The sequence below is a fragment of the Prionailurus viverrinus genome, chromosome A3, assembly GCF_022837055.1.
Source record: "Prionailurus viverrinus isolate Anna chromosome A3, UM_Priviv_1.0, whole genome shotgun sequence".
NCBI classification, from domain to species: Eukaryota; Metazoa; Chordata; class Mammalia; order Carnivora; family Felidae; genus Prionailurus; species Prionailurus viverrinus.
In genome coordinates, this window is record NC_062563.1 from 42860653 (window position 1) to 42882807 (window position 22155).

At 43.5% G+C, this 22155-nt stretch overlaps 1 protein-coding gene across 2 annotated transcripts in view; it reads left to right on the top strand.

Moving 5' to 3' along the window:
- Positions 1-22155, top strand: part of PCSK2 (proprotein convertase subtilisin/kexin type 2) — a 272641-nt gene that overhangs the window by 206566 nt on the left and 43920 nt on the right. For both annotated transcript variants that reach the window (XM_047853203.1, XM_047853204.1), the window contains one exon: positions 12602-12690. In XM_047853203.1, coding sequence (XP_047709159.1) covers positions 12602-12690 — 89 coding nt within the window. The remainder of the gene's footprint in view (positions 1-12601; positions 12691-22155) is intronic.

Genomic DNA, 22155 nt, shown 5'->3' on the forward strand with positions numbered 1-22155 from the left:
TAGAAGAAATCTGTATGTTGTATTGTTATTTCTACTTTGGAAACAAATGTTATGCATGCCATACAGGTAGATTCTATGGTACTCAGGTGGCAATAATTCTTTCCTTATGGGAGAAAAACACAGCAGATTATGATGGACAAATGTAGTGTCATGTTAATTGCTTGGCATAGATTAAGTGATCCCTGAATCAGTTCCCCCTATCTGTAAACTGGGCCTGAAACTCCACCATGGAAGTTTGTATAAGGGACTAGAGACACATACTTGGTTCAGAGCATGACACGTGGTAGGCATTTCCTAAATGGCAGCAAATATTAATTGTGAAATTCAGTGAAGGGATGTCTATAGGAGCTAAGTCAAAGATTCCCCAACTAGATAGAAAATGAGGGGAGTTTCTTTCAAAGGAGTTAATGGATGACCCAACACTTCACCCATCTTTCTTAGCCCTTCATTCTCTCATCTGAGCCTTTGACACGAGACAACAGTAGCTGAAGGTTAAACTTTCTGGAGAGAGTCTGATGTCTCTGTTTCTGCAGTGCTGATTAAAAGAAGAGTTATATCCAGAGATAGCTTAAATACATGAAACAAGATCGATCTGTGGGGAAAATTGAAGAGCCTAGCATCTAGCATCAGGAAGATGGAATGCCTCTTCACTTCTCCAGAAAGTACTAGATGATTGCAAGCAGACCCAAGGTTTTCCCCAGAAGCAGCTCTACACGCGTACCTATCCAAACCTTTGGGCTTACTCCAAAGTCTTACCTGTAGAGACCTTTGGATATGAGCCAGCAAACATGGCTGATCTCTGCATTTCATGTGACATGAAAGCTTCTTTTTCCAAAGACATGGCTGAACAGACCGTAGCTAGCCATATAGAGCTCTGCTTATGTAAGAATCTGTATAGACCTAGGGAGACTGGAGTCTGGAAGGCAAAGACAGCCTCATGTCCATGAACCTGGCCAAGTTTCTCACTGGCTTGCTGAATGAATTCCCCATATCTCCAGTATCTCTGTGAATCCAGAGCCCTAAAACATCATTATAAGACTTGGCTGTGGGATATAGAGCTAAGGAGCCCATTAAAGCAACCAAGGGAACAATAACGAGGAAAGAGCCCAAAGGAAGAGAGAGGAAGAAAAGGAAAAAATACCCTGCAACTCAAACTAAGCCTACAAACTAACATTCCAAAATATCTGGAAAAAAACACATCAAACCCAATTTAAAAATCAGGACATGAATTTATACCAGGTGAAATTAGTTTTATGGAAAGACTTGAAAAAGACAATAAAGCAAGTTATGTTTTGTTTGCTTCAAGGGATAAATGCATGGATAACATCCATTTAAAAAGAAAAATAAATGATGGGGAAACACAAGCAAAATATAAATATATATATATTTATAAAAAATATAAATATATATATATTTATAAAAAATATAAAAAAGGAACCAATTGCACTTGGAATGAAGTCTCAACGAATGTGATAACATCTAGTCTGGGTGCAGTTGAAGAGATAATTATCGAATTGAAGATAAACACTGTTTATTAAAAAATCTACAGCAAACGTGCTTCTTCTGGACGGCTGGGGGAGTAGAGTTCACATACAATGCTATTTATTTTTGAGAGAGAGAGAACGTGTATGTGAGGTGGGGAGGGGCAGAGAGAGAGGGAGACAGAGGATCCAAAGCAGGCTCTGTGCTGACAGCAGACAGCCCAATGTGGGGCTTGAACTCACGAACCATGAGATCATAACCTGAGCCGAAGTCAGAGGCATAACCTCCTGAGCCACCCAGGCGCCCCTACAAACATTATTCTTAATGCTGAAACTTTGATGGCATTCTCTTTAATGCTGGATGAAATAAGAATTCGGCCTATCCTCTCTTTTATCTGACACCATGCCACATCTCATAGCCAATGAAATCATTGTAAATCTAAGGAAAGATACATGAGAACATTAAGGAGAAAATTATAAAATTTAGAAAAGACATAGAAGAAGTCCTGAATGAATGGCATTGCCTACTAAGTTCACAGATGGGAGGATGGAACCATATAAAGATATGAAGTTAATTCAATGCAATTTCAACTAAAGTCTCAATAGTATTTTTCTGTGAAACTAGAAAATCTGATCCTAAAATTGATATGGTACAGCAAAGGGCCATGAATACAATAAGAAGACAAAGAAAGAGGAGGAGGAGGAGGAAAATGAAAATGAAGAAGAAATAAAAGGGGAAGATGAACCACGACAGCAAGGTGGGGAAATTCTACCTGCCACATATCAAACATTACAAAACCATAATAAGCGTGAGAGAACGGCGTTAGCACACGGAGTGAAAAAAAAGGTCAAAGAAACAGGATAGAAAACCCAGAGGCAGACCACCACATAAAAGAATCTTAATATGGCCAAGATGGCAATAAACACAATAGAAAAAGGATGATGTAGTGATATTCGATAAATGGTGCTAGTTATTCATATGGGAAAATAGGTATCACGCACAGAGCGTAAACAAATTCTAGGGAAATGAAGACCTAAATGTATATAAATCTTTTAGAAGTCAACTGTAAGAAAATGTCCTTATGACCCTGGAATAGGAGTGGCTTCCTTAAACAAGACACTAGGCCACAAGGAAAAGGAAAATATTGAGAAAGCTAAGTTAAAATTAAACATTTTGGTTCAAAATCACAATAAACTAAGTTAAAAGACAAGCCACAGACCAGGAGCTTATGTGCAACAAGTTCTATGAAACAAAAGGGTTAGTATCCATTAAAGGACAGCTACGAATCAGGGGCACCTGGGCAGCTCAGCTGGTTAAGTGTCTGACTTTTGGTTTTGGCTCAGGCCATGATCTCCCAGTTCGTGGGATCGAGCCCCATGTCGGGCTCTGTGCTGACAGTGTGGAGCCTGCTTGGGATTCTCTTTCTCCCTCTCTCTCTGCCCCTCCTCTTCTCTCTCTCTCTTTCTCTCAAAGTAAATAAATAAGCATGTATATATATATATATATATATATATATTTTTTTTTTTTTTTTAAACAAGAACAGCTACAAGTCAGTGAAAAAAATAACTCCATAGAAAAAATGGACCAAGGTTATATGCAGATGATTAACAGAACACCTGAGCTAACTTGTGTATGAAAAGATGCTCAACATTCCTAGTAATGAGGAAATTGCAAAGTGAAACAATGAAATACCATTTCACAACCTTTGGATAAGCAAAAAAGGTCAAGTTTGATGATGCTAAATGCTGGCACTCTCCCACTCTGCAGGAGGTCATATATATTCAAAGAACCTGTTTTCACCTTTACATACATATCCTAGAGGAACGGTCACAAACGTGCACCGGGTAATAACGCACAAGAATGTTTCCTTTCAAATTATTTGTAAGAGCAAGCAAATTGCAAACAATCCAAATGCCTATCCCTAGGAGGATGAACAAGTAAACTGCAGCCTATCTACAAATGGACTACACACAGCACTAAAAATGAACGCACCAGAGTCTATGAATGAACCTCAGAAATTCAAGTGCAAAAAGCAAATTTTAAGAAGATTGTATACAAGGAAACACGTATACTGAGTTGGAAAACAAGCAAGTAGTGGCATATATGCTTATGTACATCTGATTATAAAGTAATTGTATAGAAACATGCACAGGGATTCCAAGGATCGCCTGAATACAGTGGTCACTTATGAGGCAGCAAAGAGAGGTATGGGCCCAGGGAGGTCTTCGAGTGAATCTGTAAATGTTTATTTCTTGAAAAAATAGTTATCCCGGGGCGCCTGGGTGGCTCAGTCGGTTAAGCGTCCAACTTCAGCTCAGGTCATGATCTCACGGTCCGTGGGTTCAAGCCCCGTGTCGGGCTCTGTGCTGACAGCTCAGAGCCTGGAGCCTGTTTCAGATTCTGTGTCTCCCTCTTTTTCTGACCCTCCCCTGTTCATGCTCTCTCTCTCTGTCTCAAAAACAAATAAATATTAAAAAAAATTTTTTTTAATTGTTATCCCTATATAAAAATACATGGAATGCACCGAGAATATCCAGGGTGCCTTAATTAGCCATGCACAGAACTCCACACTTTGCTTTGCTCAGGAAGATGGAGATTAGACCAGAGACTGTAACCGTACTACATATTCGCTCTGCCGTTTAATTTTGTGCTGTGACCAGAGTCTCCATGACAAATGGGGTATGTGTTCTTTATTCTACCTGCCCTTGTGTTCCTTCAAGGGTTCGTTTTCCTCAAGGCATATGCTTTAAAATTAAAAACTATATGGTCTATAATGGAATGAAAGTAGGTACATGGTTGAACGAGATTTAATTTACCCTCATGGGAAAACTGAAGGTATCTTAAGAGAACAACATTAGAAGTGCTCATTATATCACCAAATCTTGCTGAATGACACCCCTGTTCCCAAAATGTCTCTCGAATCAATTTCCTATTTTCTCTGCACACTGCCACTGCCTTAGTTTTCATTCTACCATCGCAGCAAGGGCTTGGTCTTCCTGCTCTCTCTGAGAAACCACTACCATTTTGTTAGTTACATTATGTGTGATCATGGCATTGTGGTTATCTAGGATACTATCATTTTTTTACAGATATATTAAGCAATTTGAGGGGGGTGAATCTGTATTTTTCTTTAGGCTGATTTGCAAAAAAAAGCGTAATCAAATATGGCATAATATTAATTGTACACGCATGCACAAGACTAAAGAATAAAAATAACCAAATGTCTATCAGTAGATGGCTGATCTAATAAGCTATAGCATACTCACACAAAAAAAATCTGAAGTATGGGAAACATTTGGCTTTGATAGAGTTGGGTGGTAGCCATATGAGATTCATATGCAATTATGTTATTCATTGAATTTGTATTTTTTAAAGTTTATTTATTTTGATAGAAAGAGAGAGAGGGGGGCAGAGGCAGAAAGAGAGGGAGAGAGAGAATCCCAAGCAGGTTCCATACTGTCAGCACAGAGCCCGATGTGGGGCTCGATCCCACAAACTGTGAGATCATGACCCGAGCAGACATCAAGAGTCAGATGCTTACTGACTGAGCCACCCATGTCCCCTGTTTGTATTTTTTAAATAATAATAATAATAATAATAATAACAATAACAGGGTACCTGGGTGGCTCAGTCAGTTAAGCATCTGACTTTGGCTTAGGTCATGATCTCACAGTTTGTGAGTTCAAGCCCAGCATCAGGCTCTTTGCTATCAGCACCTAGCCTGCTTTGGATTCTCCATCCCCTTCTCTCTCTGCTACTCCCCCACCCATGCTCTCTCTCACAAATAAATAAACATTAAAATAAAAATAATAATAATAGGGGCACCTGGATGGCTCAGTTGGTAAAGCATCTGACTTCGGCTCAGGTCATGATCTCACGGCTCGTGAGTTTGAGCCCCACGTTGGGCTCTGTGCTGACAGCTCAGAACCTGGAGCCTGCTTCCGATTCTGTGCCCCTCTCTCACTCTGCCCCTCCCCCACTAGTGCTTGGTCTCTCTCTCTCTCTCTCTCTCTCTCAAGAATAAATAAAACATTAAAAATTTTTTAATAATAATAGTAAACATAAACTGAGCCAAAATAGAAACACCAAAATGTCATCCAGGTCTCATGCCATTAACAGAATCACTTCTGCTCACCAGCCTCAGAGGGTCCATTAAATCGGCCAATGCCCAAAGGCCCTCCCACACACCACACAAACCTCAGAGGAGGGTAGAGAATAAGAGATCAGACAAGATACTTTTTTCTGCTCTTCGAGGATGGCCTTATTCTGATGCTTGTCATCCAACATCCTTGCTGTCCCCCTTGTTGTCATCCATTTGGTCCTTACGGTATCTTTCAAATTCGTTTCTTTCATTTACTTACTATTTGAATGTCTCCTTCCAGATAAGAGACTAAGCAGCAACTACTAATATAAATATGGTAGAACTATTCAATAAGATTAAAATCAAAGTTTACTAGTTCAGGGGCGCCCGGGTGGCTCAGTCAGTTAAGTGTCCAACTTCGGCTCAGATCATGATCTCACGGTTCATGGGTTCGAGCCCCGCATCGGGCTCTATGGTGACAGCTCAGAGCCCAGAGCCTGCTTCGGATTCTGTGTCTCCCTCTCTCTCTGCCCCTCTCCCACTCACGCTCTGTCTCTCCATCTCAAAAATAAATAAACATTCAAAAATAATTTTTTTTAAGTTTACAAGTTCAGGTTATTCCAGCAGCTATAAGAAGTACATCCCCAAATCTTAGTGGCTTAACACAATAAAAGTTATTTATAATTCACCTACCAGTTCCTGCCTGTATTCTGGAGGAACAGCTCCCCTCCAAGCAGCGATTCAGGGATGTGGGCTTCTTTCATCTGTGACACACATTTCCAAAGTTACCATGCTTGTCCACGTCAAACTAAAGGAGGGGAAAGAGCACAGATAGACACTCATGGGTGGTATTTATGCCCCGACTCAGCATGCCTCCATCACGTTAGCATAATTCAGTCATATGGCTGCATGCCACTGCAAGGGAGACCTGGAAATGGAGCTTAGCTGGATCCCAGAAAGAAAAGAAAATGAGCTTGGTGATCAGTTAGCATTTTCTGCCAGCAACAAAAATCACGTTGCAAAGTAACAGATAATGTTGTACCAGAAAACCTGGCCAGTGGTACCAACAGATGAGTGAGCTAAAGAACCAGTGAAAACTCAGTTACTTTTTGTATTGGTCGGGGTCCTCCAGAGAAACAGAACCAAAAGGATATGGAGAGAGAGAGAGAGAGAGAGAGAGAGAGATTTATTATAGAAAATTGGCACATGCAACAATGGAGACTGGCAAACCCCAAATCTGCAGCACGGGCTGGCATGCTGGAGACCCAGGAGAGCTGATGTTCCAGTTCAAGTCCAAAGGCAGCCTCCTGCAGACCCAGAAAGAGGCAATGTTGCAGATGAAGTCCAAAGGCTGTCTGCCGGAGAATTCTCTCTTGCTCAGGAAGGTCACTCTTCTTGTTCTATTTAGGCCTTCAACTGATTGGATGAGGCCCACCTGCATTAAGGTGGGGCACAATCTGCTTTACTCAAAGTCCACCAATTTAAATGTTAATCTTATCCAGAGGCACCTGGGTGGCTCAGTCGGTTAAGTGTCTAACTCTTGATTTCAGCTCAGGTCATAATCTCACGGTTTGTGAGTTTGCACCCCATGTTGGGCTCTGTGCTGACAGTGCAGAACATGCTTGGGATTCTCTCTTTCTCCTTTTCTCTCTCTCGCTCTGCCCCTCCCACACACACTTTCTCTCTCTCTCTCTTTCTCTCCCCCCTCAAAATAAATAAACTTTAAAAAACTGTTAATGTTATCTAAAACACCCACACAGAAACACCCAGAATAATGTTTGACCGCATATCTGAGCACCCCTTGGTCCAGCCACGTTGACACATAAAATTAACCATCACACTTTCTGTCCGCACTTTTCTGTTAGTCAGGAATAGATGATAGTCAGGGCTCTGGGTAAGAGCAGGGGTTTGGGAACATTCGCCTGAGTGTGAATTCCGCTACTGCCTCCTACGTGAAAAGTGACTTATTATCCCTATGCCTCGGATTCCTCTTTTTATAAATGGGGACAATAACAGAGGTGCTGAGGCACCCCTCTCAGCACAGTGCTCAACCCTCAGTAGGTATCAATAAATGAGAGTTGTTATATTTGTTTTACTCAGTATACCTACACTGTGCCTTGAATGGAGTGCATACAGAAGGACATGCCTTTGGCTAGGGAGGGTGAGAGGGATGACCAAATCCCTTTAGCGAAAGGCCAGCGATGTGGAAAGGAGGGGTGGGCCTGGGCTGTCTCTTTGGAGATCCCCAGGGTCGGGGCCGCGCCTCAGGTGTTCACTGGGATACCTCTACAGCCGCTGCAGTTCTTTGGGGAAGCCCCAGTCATCATGAGAGTCCAGCTTTGAACCCCAATCCCCCATAAGTTAAGCATGGGTTGTTCCTGTAGCCTTGTTTGTCTGTTTATGTATGAGTTATCGATCGCCAAATAATGTCACATAACAAATCGTCCCAAAAGTTAATAGAGTCGGCTAGGCAGTTCTGTTGACCTGGACCAGGCTCGGATTTGTGGCTGGGCTCACCCATGCATCCACGGTCAGCCTGCAGGGTGGCTGGGAGCCAGTTGATAGGATGCCCTCTCTCACATGTCTGGAGGACGGGTGGCTGTCAGCTGGGGGACCTGGGGTCGTGGCTGCATGGGTTTCATCACTTAATAGGCTTACCCAGGCTTGTCCACACACGCCTAGGCAGGGTCTCAAGCTGAGGGGTAAGCTCCCCATTTCTACCACCTTGTTTTGGCCACAGCAGGTCACAAGTCCAGCCAGATTCAAGGGAGGCGGGAAACAGCCTTCACCTCTTCATGGAAGGAGCAAGAAAGGCACATTGTCAAGGGCACGGACTCGGAAGAGTGGTGGGTTGGGGCCATTTTGGCAACACATCTGTGACTCCTACCACCTGCCTCCCTCCCATTGGCCTCGGTTAGAAGGAGGCCGACTGAGTGGCTGATATGTGTTCCTCACCCCCTATAGCTCCACATCTGACAGACATATGTTTTATTCTAGAAGCGAGAGGGAGCTACTGAACTTTCTTAAGAAAGCAAAGAGGCCAAATGAAAATGGATTTGGAAAAAGATTTTCCTGACTTTCGGGGGAGCAGGCATGCTTGTCTGAGACAATCAGGAAGGCAGGAGACAGGGGAAGGCATTGGAGGCAGTGGGAACAGAGCCTGGGAAGCCCCAGGGGTGTGGAAAGACATGGTGCCATGAACAATTATAGGGAACCGCCACTAGTTGTTTATAATTAGTGTTGCCTAATTTAGCAATGAAACGTTTCTTCCCATATGTTCCTTTGGAGAGCCCACAACACTTGTCTCCCCGCTTAAAGGCCAAAATTAAGGCTATGGAAGAACTGAGCGCCTTTAGTTCACTCCAGCCAGTTCACACACATTCATCCACTAGCCTTTGGGGAGCAGTCTAGGGCAAAATAGGAGCGTAGTGGGGCAGTTCAGTAACCGAGTGCTGGTCTCAGCCCCGCCCCAGCCATCTTCTAGCTGTGCGCCTTCGGGCCAGCACCTCTGAGACCCAGCTCTGATGTCTGTGAAACAGGGCTGTGGTTTCTCATAGCCCTCCCGGGAGGCCTGAAGGGGGCGAGGCGAGCAAGGCACTGAGCACGGCATCCGGTAGTAGATAACGGCCTAGTGAGTGGCCGATGGGTATTCGTTTCCCTGCCTCCTTCGTCACCTGCAACAGGGCTCCCCTCACGATGAGGCCATCCGTGTTCTCCGAGGATGCCGGCACAACTGACTATCCCAGGCAAGGCCTAATTGCACACGTCAGCTCTCGGAGAGGAGATCTTGACAGGGCTAATTATTAAATAATAAGGAAATTAGTGCTTAGCCAAATTAGACATGGCATTGATTTTTAAGCTTTTATTTCAATATTTATATGTTCAGGGGAGCCTGGGTGGCTCAGTCGGTTAAGCGGCCGATTGCGGCTCAGGTCATGATCTCACAGTTCGTGGGTTTGAGCCCTGTGTTGGGCTCTGCACTGACAGCTCGGAGCCTGGAGCCTGCTTCAGATTCTGTGTCTCCCTCTCTCTCTGTCCCTCCCTCGCTTGTGCTCTGTCTCCCAATCTCTCTCGAAAATAAACATGAAAAAAAATAAAAAATAATTTAATTTAATCAGTATCCATTAAATTCCATTTTAAAAAATACATGTGCATATATGTAAAGGATATATATATGTACTTTATATCTGGTAGGTACTTTATATAAGCATGTATTTAAATATATGGATTATATAGAATGTATGAGTATATATTATATATAAATATATCATTATATACTTAATTATGTACTTTTCTTTTTTCTTTTTTTTTTCAATATATGAAGTTTATTGTCATATTGGTTTCCATACAACACCCAGTGCTCATCCCAAAAGGTGCCCTCCTCAATACCCATCACCCACCCTCCCCTCCCTCCCACCCCCCCATCAACCTTCAGTTTGTTCTCAGTTTTTAAGAGTCTCTTATGCTTTGGCTCTCTTCCAATTATGTACTTTTAAAGTAGATCTATGAATCAACATAAAGAATGTACATATGTCAGGGGCACCTGGGTGGCTCCATCGGTTGGGCATCCAACGTCGGCTCAGGTCATGATCTCACAGTTTGTGAGTTCAAGCCCCGCATCAGGCTCTGTTCTGACAGCTCAGAGCCTGGAGCCTGCTTCGAATTTTGTGTCTCCCTCTCTCTGTACCACCCCCATCACGCTCTCTCTCTCAAAAATAAATAAACATTAAAAACATTTTTTAAAGAATGTACATATTTCATTATATATACATATACAAACATACATATATATATACACATATACACACATATGTGTGTGCTTCCGTGCTGCTTTTCAGAACTTTATTTAGCAATTCCTTCAGCATTTGGAATAAGGTCCTTCAGCATTTGGAATACGTGGCTATGAAAATCTCATCCGTGGTAAACTGAGCACCTTCTCAAAAATTTCAAATGTGATCCACAGAAAACTTACAGACAAGTAGACAGCGATGTGTTCAGCACTTTGTTTCATAGATTTTTTTTACCATGAGGGCCATCCTCTGCCCTTGTAACTACACAGTTTACCTGAACACAATATACAGATTTCATTCTTGTTCCAAAGGACATTTGGAGCCCATGAAAGATGTAGCCTTTATGGAGGTAGGATTTACTTTCTTTTTTAATTTATTTTATTTTTTTTACTGTTTATTCATTTTTGAGAGAGAGAGAGAGAGAGAGAGAGAGAGAGAATGAGCAGGGGAGGAGCAGAGAGAGGGAAACAGAGGATCCAAAACAGACTCTATCTACACTGACTGCAGTGAGCCAGATGTGGGACTTGAACTCATGAACCGCGAGATCATGACCTGAGCTGAAGTTGGACGCTCAGCCGACTGAGCCACCCAGGGGCCCCTACTTTTGCTCATACAATATATGATGAGTATATAATTATATATATATCCCCCTCCCCACACCCAGTCCTCGGGTGTGGTTCTTTAAGGGCTGAAACAATAGCTTTGCTTGCCCCAAGAGGATGATGCAAACAACACACTAGTCAACAATTTAGAAATCTAAACTCCTAGGGCCATGCAGCCAATAAACCCCTTCACCCATGTTTCCTTATCGTATTTGGAAAAGCCAACGCTCACCGCCCTGTCCCTTCAGCAGGCGGTGCTGACATTCTTCCAGCAGAGCAGATAATGTGGCCCAGTTGTTCCTTTAGCTGCTTCATGGACCATTAGAATGGACTTTTGGGGACTGGGGACCAGTAGTTTCAGAGGACTTGTACCTTTGGAACCTCCCACATCTTGAATGCTGTTTAGGGCTAGAACACAACACTCTGATAGGCTCAGAGTTTTTGCTGGCTTCAGTTGTCCGTTGTGGCTTAACAAACTACCCCAAAACTTGGTGGCCTAAAAAAGAACAAACACTTATTTGCTCACAGACCCGTAAGCTGGGCAGGAACAGCCAGTCTCCCTCCACGTGCAGCCCACTGGGGTGATCTAGCGAGGTCTGGAGGAGGAGGGCATCATCCCTCACGTGCCAGGAGCCTCATCTGAGGTGTTGGAATGGCAGAAATTGCTGGGTCTTTCTCTCTCTCTCTCTCTCTCTCTCTCTCTCTCCCCCCCCCCCCCCACGTGGTCTCGTCCACTTGTAGGCTAGCCCAGGCTCCCCTCGTTGACACCCGGCACCAAGCTGTCAGCCCTCTTACAAAGTGATACATCACATCTCCACTGTGCTCTGTGGGTCAAAGCAAGTCCCCAGGCCAGCTCAATCCAACGGGAGGGGAAATGCACATGGGACAGAGAGAACTGTTTAGAACCCTTTAGTAGAAGGCAGGAGAGAGCAAAACAAGAAGGACAAAAATTAATGGTGTCTGCTCCCTATAACGTTCTAGAACATAAGCCATGGGAAGGCCTTGCTCAGACTCGTAAGGCTGGGAAAACCTTGGAAAGGTTATCTAATGCCTGGCGGGGGTCCTTAATCTGGTCAGCCTCAAAGGTTCTGTGAGTCCCTTGAAATCGCATGCAAAATGTTGCCAACACATGCTTTCTTATTCCTGGAGGAAGGTGGGAATCTATAGCATTCCATACACCCTCCAAGGAGGCTATCTTCCAGAAGAGGTAAGTAACCATTATCCTATACCTGACAGGCAGCTTTGCATGCCTGTGTAGAGAACCGGTCTTGAAAATAACCACTAGTCCACAATCCTAGTGCTCCAACCACTAGGAAGTGCTGAAGTGTTGTGATCCGACCAGCACACACGTGTCCTCTCATGCTTGGTGTTTCCTGGAAGCCTCTAAGTGTATTTTCTGCAGGAAGACACTTCAGATTTGAAAGTAAAGATCAGATTTCAAGCTGGAAAATGCTCTGAGAAGCCTCCTTCTTGTAGAAGCAGGTCAAGGTCAGGAAAATAGGTGGGAGGGGAGAGGGGGAAGAAAGGCAATACACAGAAGGAAAATCTGCCATCGACAGCAAATTGCTTCCAGTTGATAGAATTTAAGGAACCTCGCCCAGAGTCTTTTGATGCCGTGTCTAACTTCCCTCTATTTTTCTCCACAGCCATGGGACCCGATGCGCAGGGGAGGTTTCTGCCGCGGCCAACAACAATATCTGTGGGGTCGGAGTGGCATACAACTCTAAGGTTGCAGGTAAGCTGTCCCTGCCAAACAGCAGGTGCCTTGAGCCAGAAGGCATCACACTGCAGTCTCCAGCCTGGCTGGGGCCTGGAAAAAATTCCCACTGGAGCAGCAGAGCCGGGTCCAATAGCTTTAGCAAGAGTGAAAAAGACAATCTTTTTAATCGATCTGGCAGTATCAATAAACTCAGATTTTTTTTCGAGTGTAACATAAATACAGAAAAGGGCATGGCTCATGAGCTCAGTGAGTTTTCACAACCCACCACATCCAAGGAAACCATCAAGAAACAAAACATCACAGGCACCCCAAAGGCCTTGTCATGTCCCCTCCCAGTTACTACCCATATACACAAGAATAACCCTGATCGTGGGGCGCCTGGGTGGCTCAGTCAGTTAAGCATCTGACTCTTGGTTTCAGCTCAGGTCATGATCTCACAGTTCGTGGGTTCGAGTCCTGCATCAGGCTCTGTGCTGAAAGTGCGGAACCTGCTTGGGATTCTCTCTCCCTCCCTCTCTCTCTGCTCCTCCCCTACTCACACTCTTTCTCTCTGTCAAAATAAGTAGAAAGAAAGAAAGAAAGAAAGAAAGAAAGAAAGAAAGAAAGAAAATGAGTAACCATGATCCCGATTACTAACAACAAAAACTGGTTATTGCCAGTTTTTAAACTTTAATATAAATGGAATTGCACTGCTGTACTCTTTTGAGTCATTATCAACAAGACTCAAATAAAGACTGTAGAATATAAAGAGATGCATACAAATTATTGTAAACATACTCAAAGCTCTTTAAAAAACGGTTTTTTACACAGTGCATCTCATCTTTAAGGAAATATATTCTACCTAAACCTTTGTATCATGTTCCACAGGAAGGACATTTGACAATTTCATCCTAAAGGCAGCTTTAGAAATGACGTGGCAGATCACTAGAAACTTAGAAACCAACATCTTCCTCTCAAAAAAGAGAGGGAGTGAGAAGGAGGGGTTCATAAGCTGTCAACAAGATGCCAGAGAATGGAGTGACTCCTGGCACATTCCAAGTTTTGCATCAAATGGGTTCTTAATTTGTTCAGGCTGAGTCACTCAACCTTGTTTTTCTTTTTTTTACAACTGTCTTGGTATTTTTTTTCCTAGCAATTTAAGAGAACCATAAACATACTTTGTGCTGATGCTTGCACTTCGAGGGACCTAAATAAAGCAAGAACAACCTATGCAAACCCACCACCAACCTCTTTCAACACTGTTTGCTAAGAGGCTTGCTGGGTGCTGAATTTCACAAAAGAATCCACCTGGAGGGTTCTGAAATGCAAAATAGGGGAAGCTTTGCCCCTTGGGTTTCTGCTCTCTTTAGTTTGTATGCATTCAAAATGCTGGCATTAAAATGTCAGGAGCCATTATGAGCTCAGGGGAAAGAATAACACTCAGTTAATATTTTATAAGCCAGGCTCATACCTTGGGTGGTATCTGAGGTGAGGTGGGTTCCCCATCCACAGGACAGAACTGGAGGCAACTGAAAACTTCAAACCTGGATTTCCCATTCACAATTACGGTTTTCAAAATAATTTGGATCCCAAAGTACAGTTTCAAAATACTTTTGGAGCCTGAAGTAACTGGGCTTTATTGAACAGGGATTCTTAGAACTACTCCCTGCAAAATTGAGTTAAGGGCAGCTCAAGAGTTAGGAGGGTTCACTGGGGTCCCTTTCTCCGTCTGCCTTCTATCCTTTTCTCTCCTAGTATTTGCACTCTGAAAACATCTGAGCAGCTCACCAAATGTACCTCATTTTCCTGTTCTTTTCATTGGAATTCCCTAAAAGGGGAAGCGTGAGACAAAGATTTGAGTGTGTTAACCTAAGAAATAAAAGAGCCAGTTATCTTACCAGCAAAACAGGTTTACATTAATGACAACAGAAAATGGCAATTCAGGACGTGCAAGCTATAGCAAAACCACAGGCAATTCCCACAAAGCGGAAGAATGTCATTTTAGGGAGAAGAAGAAAGTTGGGAGGGGTTGTTTTGAATGGAAGTCCATTGGAGAAAAGCAGGAGTTTGGGGTGAGGGTGGTTTCTCTTTGGCTGAGTTGCGCGGATAGTCAGTTTCTCATAGGAGATGCAATGTACATCTTTTCCAGTTGGGGCTGGAAAGTATTGATTTTTTCCTGCTGACAATTCTGCTGGGATCTGTAATTGACGATTCTTCCTGTAATTGATATTGAGTGATATGGCTCCCCCTTCTGGACTCCTGATTCCATTTTAGTGAGGGCTCCCTTTATGAATTGCTTACAGGAGCAAGGAGTTTCTTTGGGAGGGTGATCCCAGGAAGCCAGAGAGAAAGAGGAAGAGAGACGGCTAAGGGAGGGAAGCCAACAAAGGGTGTGTAGATGAGCTGAGGACAAGCAGGGCTCTGAGGGACTATAGAATTGCACCCCGGAGGTGAAGAGGCTGTTTACCAACTCCCACCCCTCACTGGCGGGGGGGGGGGGGGGGGGGGGCGCGGGGAGTGCCTCCTGGGCCCTCAGCACCCTGTCCAGCCTGCCAGTTCACACGGGTGGAGCATAGTCCTGAGGCAAAGAATGCCTCCCCCCAGGCAAAGACACCTGGACAGGGTAGTGGATTCAGGCAGGTGCAACCCATAAACTCTGCCTCCCCTGCTAACTGAGTCCCAATCCCAAAGGTGAGTGAATGCAGCCTGATCCCTCAAAGACACGACCTGACCTGTGCTTTGTGAAACCCCAGACAGCTCAGGTCTCACAGCAATGCTCCAATGTTCCAGAAATAGGCCAGAACTAGTGGGAGGCATGCCTAGCCACACAAAGATTTTAAGCAGAGGAGCCTCCTTTTCCGCTCCCTTAATCCCAGTGGTGCTCTTCTGTAACAACTTCTGCTGGTGCTAACTGCTTAGGGGGCTCAGAAGTCTGGTCCCCATCATCCTGTGCCCATTAGGACACCCAGTGTCCTCTGGGCTTTACTGGAGCAGCACGAGGAATTCTTCATGAGGAAGCCCTGGACTGTTACTCAAGAATCACAATAAAAGCGGAATTTCATCCTCCTAGACCTTACAAATTTATGGGAAACATTTCTGGATGGCAATTCCAGAAGTTGGCTAGTTTTTATTACTCTAAATGAACCATACCTTTCCAGAGAAGCTTTCTTGCGGGTTTCTGAGCTAGGGATGTCTAGAGCGCCACCTGGTGGTGATCTGGTATCATTGTTAGTCCCTGGCAGTCTGGAGGTGTCCCATCACAGGTTAGAGAGGCGCCCGAGGTCTTGTTCCACGCCCTTCCTGAGTCCTGTGTCTCTCTTCATCCTGTCCTAAAAAAAAAAAAAAAAAGGTTTCAGTTAAGGGGATGTAGAATCTTAGTCCAGAAATAGGAAAGTGGAGATAAGATGATAAAATGGGTCCTCTGAAGGGAAAAAAGGAAAAAATCATATAGCATCTCTTTATCTGCCTATTAGCCTGTTGGGTTTCTCTTTTCTTCATAAACTTTGCTCACTTTTCCACTGGGGTTCCTGTCTTTTTCTTGTTGATTTGCATGTGTTTTGGGTATGTCCTAGATCTTAGCTCCTGGCCGGTTACAGTCAGTGCAAATATCTTCTCCCAAACTTTCACGTGAGATCATTAGTCCGTCTGGATTCCACATTTGCATGTCATGCTGGCTTGGGATCCAGTTATATTTTTCTCCCAACATGACGCCAATATCATCCATTCAGTAATCCATCCTGTCCCTTTGATTTGTGGTGCCATCTTCATCATGTTTCAAGTTCCCGTGCATATATGGTTAGTCCCTGGGTAAATATAATTTAGATAAAACCGCCTAGCAAGTGTAAATTAGGAAGTGTAGCCACACTCCTTGTACTGCTGGGCCTTTGTATCTGCTCTTCCCTCGTCCCAGAATACCTCCCCTATAGGCTTTACCTGGCCCCCTCTTTATCCTGCACTTCTCAGGTTCCCCATTGTTACCTTCAGCATCACCTCCAGACCAGCCTTCTCATCTACACTTGATAAAGCATGCAGTTTTTTCTTCCTGGCACTAACCACTGTCCAGTTATTGCCCACATTCTTGTACATGGTTATTTGATCAATATCTTTCTCCCCAGGCAGAAAACAGCCTGCTTGAGGACAAGGGCCTTGTCTGTTTTCTGTCACCTCAGCACCTAGAACAAGGTCTGGCACCCAGCAGATGCTCAGAGCCTATTTGCTGAGTGATGGGAAGCAAAAAAGGAATAAAGAGAAGGAAGGGTCAGTGAATAAACCCATGATAAGCAGTAGAGATTAATCACTGGACAGAAGAATGGATGGATGAATGGAGTTGTAAGATTAAGGGCATTAGGATCTAAGGACCCAAAGCCGATAGAATTTCTACCAGGAAGCGAAAGTATCTTGTCTTCCACCAGTAGCATCTCACCTTTGCTATTTTATCCCAATCAAATTAGTTCCAAGGAGACTTGAGCCTTCTTATATCCTCTCCCCTCTTCCCTCCCTTCCAAGGGCACCATGATAATGTTCTAAGTGCTGGCATCACCAGTAGGAGCTGCCCCAGGGCCCACCATTGAAAAAGGGACAGGGGACCCCTTTATACCTATGCCCTAAGCCGCTCCAGGCTGACGAGTATCACGACCGTCCATCGACCATAATATAACACCATTCAGGTGTTACAAATAGAGTGTGTAAATTTCCAGGGGCTCATCATTTCCACCTATTCATTAGAATCTCAAAATCTTGGGCCCCAAAGATCCTTTAGTCCACAAACCCACAGATACTTGCATAAGGGTAGCAACAATATAATAATAACAGCAATAATAATAGCAGCAGTAGTAGTAAATAACACATTATTTACTCTTCCAATGTGTCAGTGCGATGCACAGCTCTTTACTCAACTCTTTACACAATTTTATCATGCATCATTATATATGTACATATACATACATATATACATATACGTACATATATGTACATATACATATGTACATGTATGTATATATACACATATGTGTACGTGTGTGTATATATACATACGTATGTATGTATATATACATATATAATGATGCATGATAAGATTGTGTAAAGAGTTGAGTAAAGAGTTTTGCATATATATAATATTATATATAATAACTATATTATATATAATATATAATAATTATATAAATATATATATAAATATATTTATATATAATAAATATATAATAATTATTATACTATTTATTATTATATTAATATATTATAATTATATATATATATATATATATTCGTATCCCTCTTTTACAGAGAACCAAACTGGAGCCACACAGCTTGTAAGCTATAGGATAATTTTGCACCTAGAATGCCCTAAGCCAGAAATTCTACCATTGACCCCCTACACTAAAATGCTTGAACAACTTCTCTTTTCCTACTTTTCCAATAGTCTGGATCCAGCCTGGAACTACACACCTCCAGCAACAGGAAACTCACTCCCTTCCAACACAGTCCACTCTGCCTTTGGATAGGTGTGACTTTGAGAAACTTCCTCCTTAAAACTAGCTCTCTCTTTGATTTCTGTTGCCCTTTTTCATGGACACAGTTGTTACCACCTCTTCGAGATGACACATTGCAGGGAGGGAGGAAAAATTCCAATTAGTCTGGTTCCTAAAGAGTTAACACTCTGTAACATGTAAACCCATACATACGACATGTTCCAGAAGTGCTCACCTTGAAGCTTTAATAACTTCAAAACTATGTGTATTTGAAGATTTAATTATTTACATTTCCTTATCCACTTGCTTACTTTTATGAATTTTGAAGAAAAAAAATTAATTTCCATTTTTTGACTTTGAAAATGCCATTATTTAAGTAACCCTTTAAGAAAATAACCTAATTCTTTTCTTACTTTTGATTTTTAAGTGTTTAACATCTTCGATCAAAGGGATTAAGACAAAGAATTAAAATTAAAAATATAGTATTCAAACTTTGCAAAAGCAAAATAAAATGCACAAGTATAAACAATGAACCCTTCAAATGACGTTCCTTGCGAATTTGTCAGATTTATACTTCTGAGATTATTAAAGCTCAAAAACTGCACCGCGCTTTAGGAGATGCTGTCTCTTGCTGACAATCCGTTCCAGGGCTTCACAGTGACTGTTGGGTGCCTACCCTGTCCCCAGTTCTGCTGTGGGTGGTGGGACAGAGCTGTGAGCCAGCCAACAAGACGCCTGTCTCCACGTAGTTTACAAGCCGTGACTGAAGAAGAATGAGCACATGAACAAGATAATATCAGACAATGGTGGCCGCTATGAATAAAACAAAGTAAGGTGGCAGCGAATAAGATGAGGGCACAGTAGCTGATTAGTGGGCGGGCCCTACAGCACCACACCTGGGCTTCCACGGAGGTCCTCAGAGCCACCCCAAGGTAGGGCCAGTCCAGGTGGGATTGGCCTTACCTGCCATTCTTGCTAAGCCAGAGCATTCAGATTTATGCATTGAGTTTTGGAAATGGGATCTCTTTTGTTCAAAGGTTCTGAAAAAGAGTTTGAAAAATGCACGGTTGACCGTTATCAAAATACCCTGAAATTCCTCTGCAGCAATGAATTGCTTTCCCATATTTGGCCAGTAGAATTCTTAACATGTCACTGAGTTCACAGGTACTTTATCCGAGTTTTAAAAGACACCAATGAAAATCACATATTAGCACATGATGAACATGTTTTCAGATCCTTTAGACCTAGATCAGCATGAATTCCCTCCTGGGCCTGCAGATTAATATTCATGAGCACAAAAGGTGGTGATTAGCAACACTGAGGTTTGCTGGCAGGTGCGGCTTTGCCAGTGTCGGGTACAAGTTCCCCTTTTGTAACATGAGCAGAGATAGAAAGGATTTAGCTCAAATCCCCGGGCCTTGCAGCTCTTAGAGAAGGAAGTCACAGTGTCCCCATCGGTCATTAGTGCAGTGATCAGGACTGCAGGGTGGGAGGGTTGGAATCTTGACGTGCACTGGGTTTCTCCATGCCATTGAATCACACCAGCTGGTAGAGAGCATTTTACAAATGTGAAGACACCAAGTCCTAGCCCCCTCAACTTCCCTCTCTCCCTCTGGCTCTCGCCCTTACTCTCTTGCCTTCCCTTATTCTTTCTTTCTCTGTCTCTGTCTCTCTGTGCCCCCTCTAACTCCTACAGCATCCAGGGACAGAGGAGAGACAGAACCCTCAGGTCACCCTGAGCCTCTGTCTTGGCTACTAATGGTGCAGTCGCTTGCAAAAATGAACACTGTATCTCATTCAATTAATGCACGCCTCATTCCTCCTGAGCTTAACTAGATTAAAGGAATGTCGGGCGCCTGGCCCCAGAATATGAATGAGAGCCTTGCTCCCAGTCTGTGGCAGCCCTTGACTCCCTGGACTCTGAAACAGTCAGATTAATGCACAGCAGCTCTGATGTTCTGTGAGCCACAGAAGGAGAGCCAGGGAGGGCAGGAAGAGGAAGAGGCAGAGACACCGGAGCTGCTTAGAGAGAGGGTAAAGGGCAGATCTGGATGCGCCACACTGGCTGTGGTGCAGTGGATGAAATCCAGTGGATGAAATTCAGTGTTGCCATCGGTTGGCATCTGGGACAGTCCAGATCCACTTTGGCAGGGCTGAATCTCTTTCACCTTCCAGCTGAAGCAGGCTGTTCAGTTCCGGCCATCGACCCTGTACACAAGTTCAAGACCATTTGAGTTTTCTCCTTGCAGGCAAGTGAATACCAGCCTCTCTGCGAGGTTTCCCTGCCCACAAGGTGGACATGGCGTCTCGCCAAAAGCAGCTGCACTATTTGCTTTACTGTTGTCGAACAAATTTTTTTAAATAAATAAAATTACAGGTAGGGCCAAAGCAAAATGTGACGCTTTAGATGTCCTATCCCTTATAAAATGAACCGTAAAACTTAGTTTCTGGAAAGTTCAAACCAAAGATTTTCCTCATTCAATATGAGCTTCTCCCAAGAGAAAGGATGCTAACTGATAATTGGATATTTGTTGGCAAGAATAGTGACCTGATTTATGGGTAGAGGATGGGAAATCTCGACATGTTATTATTTGTTCTTCTGGACCTGTCCTTTCTGTTGGGGAAAAAAAAATCAATTCAAGTAACGACACTATACATCTATTCACCAAATATTTATTAAGCTTAAAATAATGCTGATAACCTAGAACACAAGAAAAGAACAAAATGGACATATGCCCTGTACTCAAAAGATTTTGCTGTGTAGTGATGACTGTGTTGACGCAAAAGAGCTATGAAGCAACTAAAAGCATTTATTTGGGTCTCAGAGATCGCAGTCCAGGAGACACAGAGTCGACTGAAATGCAAGCGTGCTCAGAACCAAGAGTGGGGAGTGCAGGCTTAAAAAGGCAAAAACCACAAGGTCCAACTTGTTTTGGAAACATTATCTTTGGCACTAACAGTGTTAAACTGACTATCTAAGGTTGGCTATTCAGCTAACAAATGCTATATTATGTCTATTTCAGTCTGAAGTAAAAGGATGTTTTCCAGGAGGTGGTGAAGGTACAATCAACAAATTGTCATTGACCGAAGTCAAAAGTCGGCAGTGGCTTCCAAAAACAGAAACAAGAGCCGTGCAGAGACTTTGCCTCCTCCATGTCCTCCCCACCCCCTATTTTGGATGACTCTCTTAGCAGTGCTTGCTTTAGGTTGTAATCTTCCACAAATGAGACTCACAAGCAAATAATTATACTGGAAGGCTGAAAGTGTGATGCTCATGGGGGATGCCAGATCCGGAAAGACTGCTGGGGAAATGCCTACTAAACACATACGTTAGTCAGGAGAAGGAGGAGCACTGGGGGAAGTTGTATGCAAGGACAAAGGGTAGCTATGGGACACTGAGGAGGGAGGAGAGACCCTTAGAGAGAAGACAATTTCATGTCAGCATCACAAGCCCTGCAAGGACCTGGGTTGTCCTTATTTAAATGTTATGCTATGTTAGAGAGAGATGTTTGTGCAATCATGTCTTTTGGCCATGGTAAATATAGGTAAGAGGTGTCAGGATCCAGGTTTTGATGGTGTAGAGCCTGGCCCCTTTACTTCCTGACTCCTGTGGACAGAACAACTTAGGTCAGCAACTCTCACATTCTAGGCTGCTTAGCACCGAAGAGAAATAGCGTGTCAGGCAGAGAACAGTATGACATGGCACCAAGCAGCAATGTCTGGAGGGTAGTAGTAGGGCAAAATGCCCATCCCAGTGGCGGCTGCTGCATTCACCCTGGAGAGGCTTGTTCTGGACAGCCGGAAGGTGGTGTGAACTGTGGACGCCCACAGGCATGTCCCTTCTGCATCCGTTTGTGCAGCTCAGGCTTACCCACACACACTGGTGGACTGCAGGACTCAAATTTTTTAATGTCCCAGCAAGAAGTCGCTCCTACAGGTTATTGGAGTAGCACAAACTTTACCAAGGTGACATAGGGGAGAAAGAGGAGGGGGTTGTATCATGCACCCCATTTCCAGGATATTTCAGAATTAC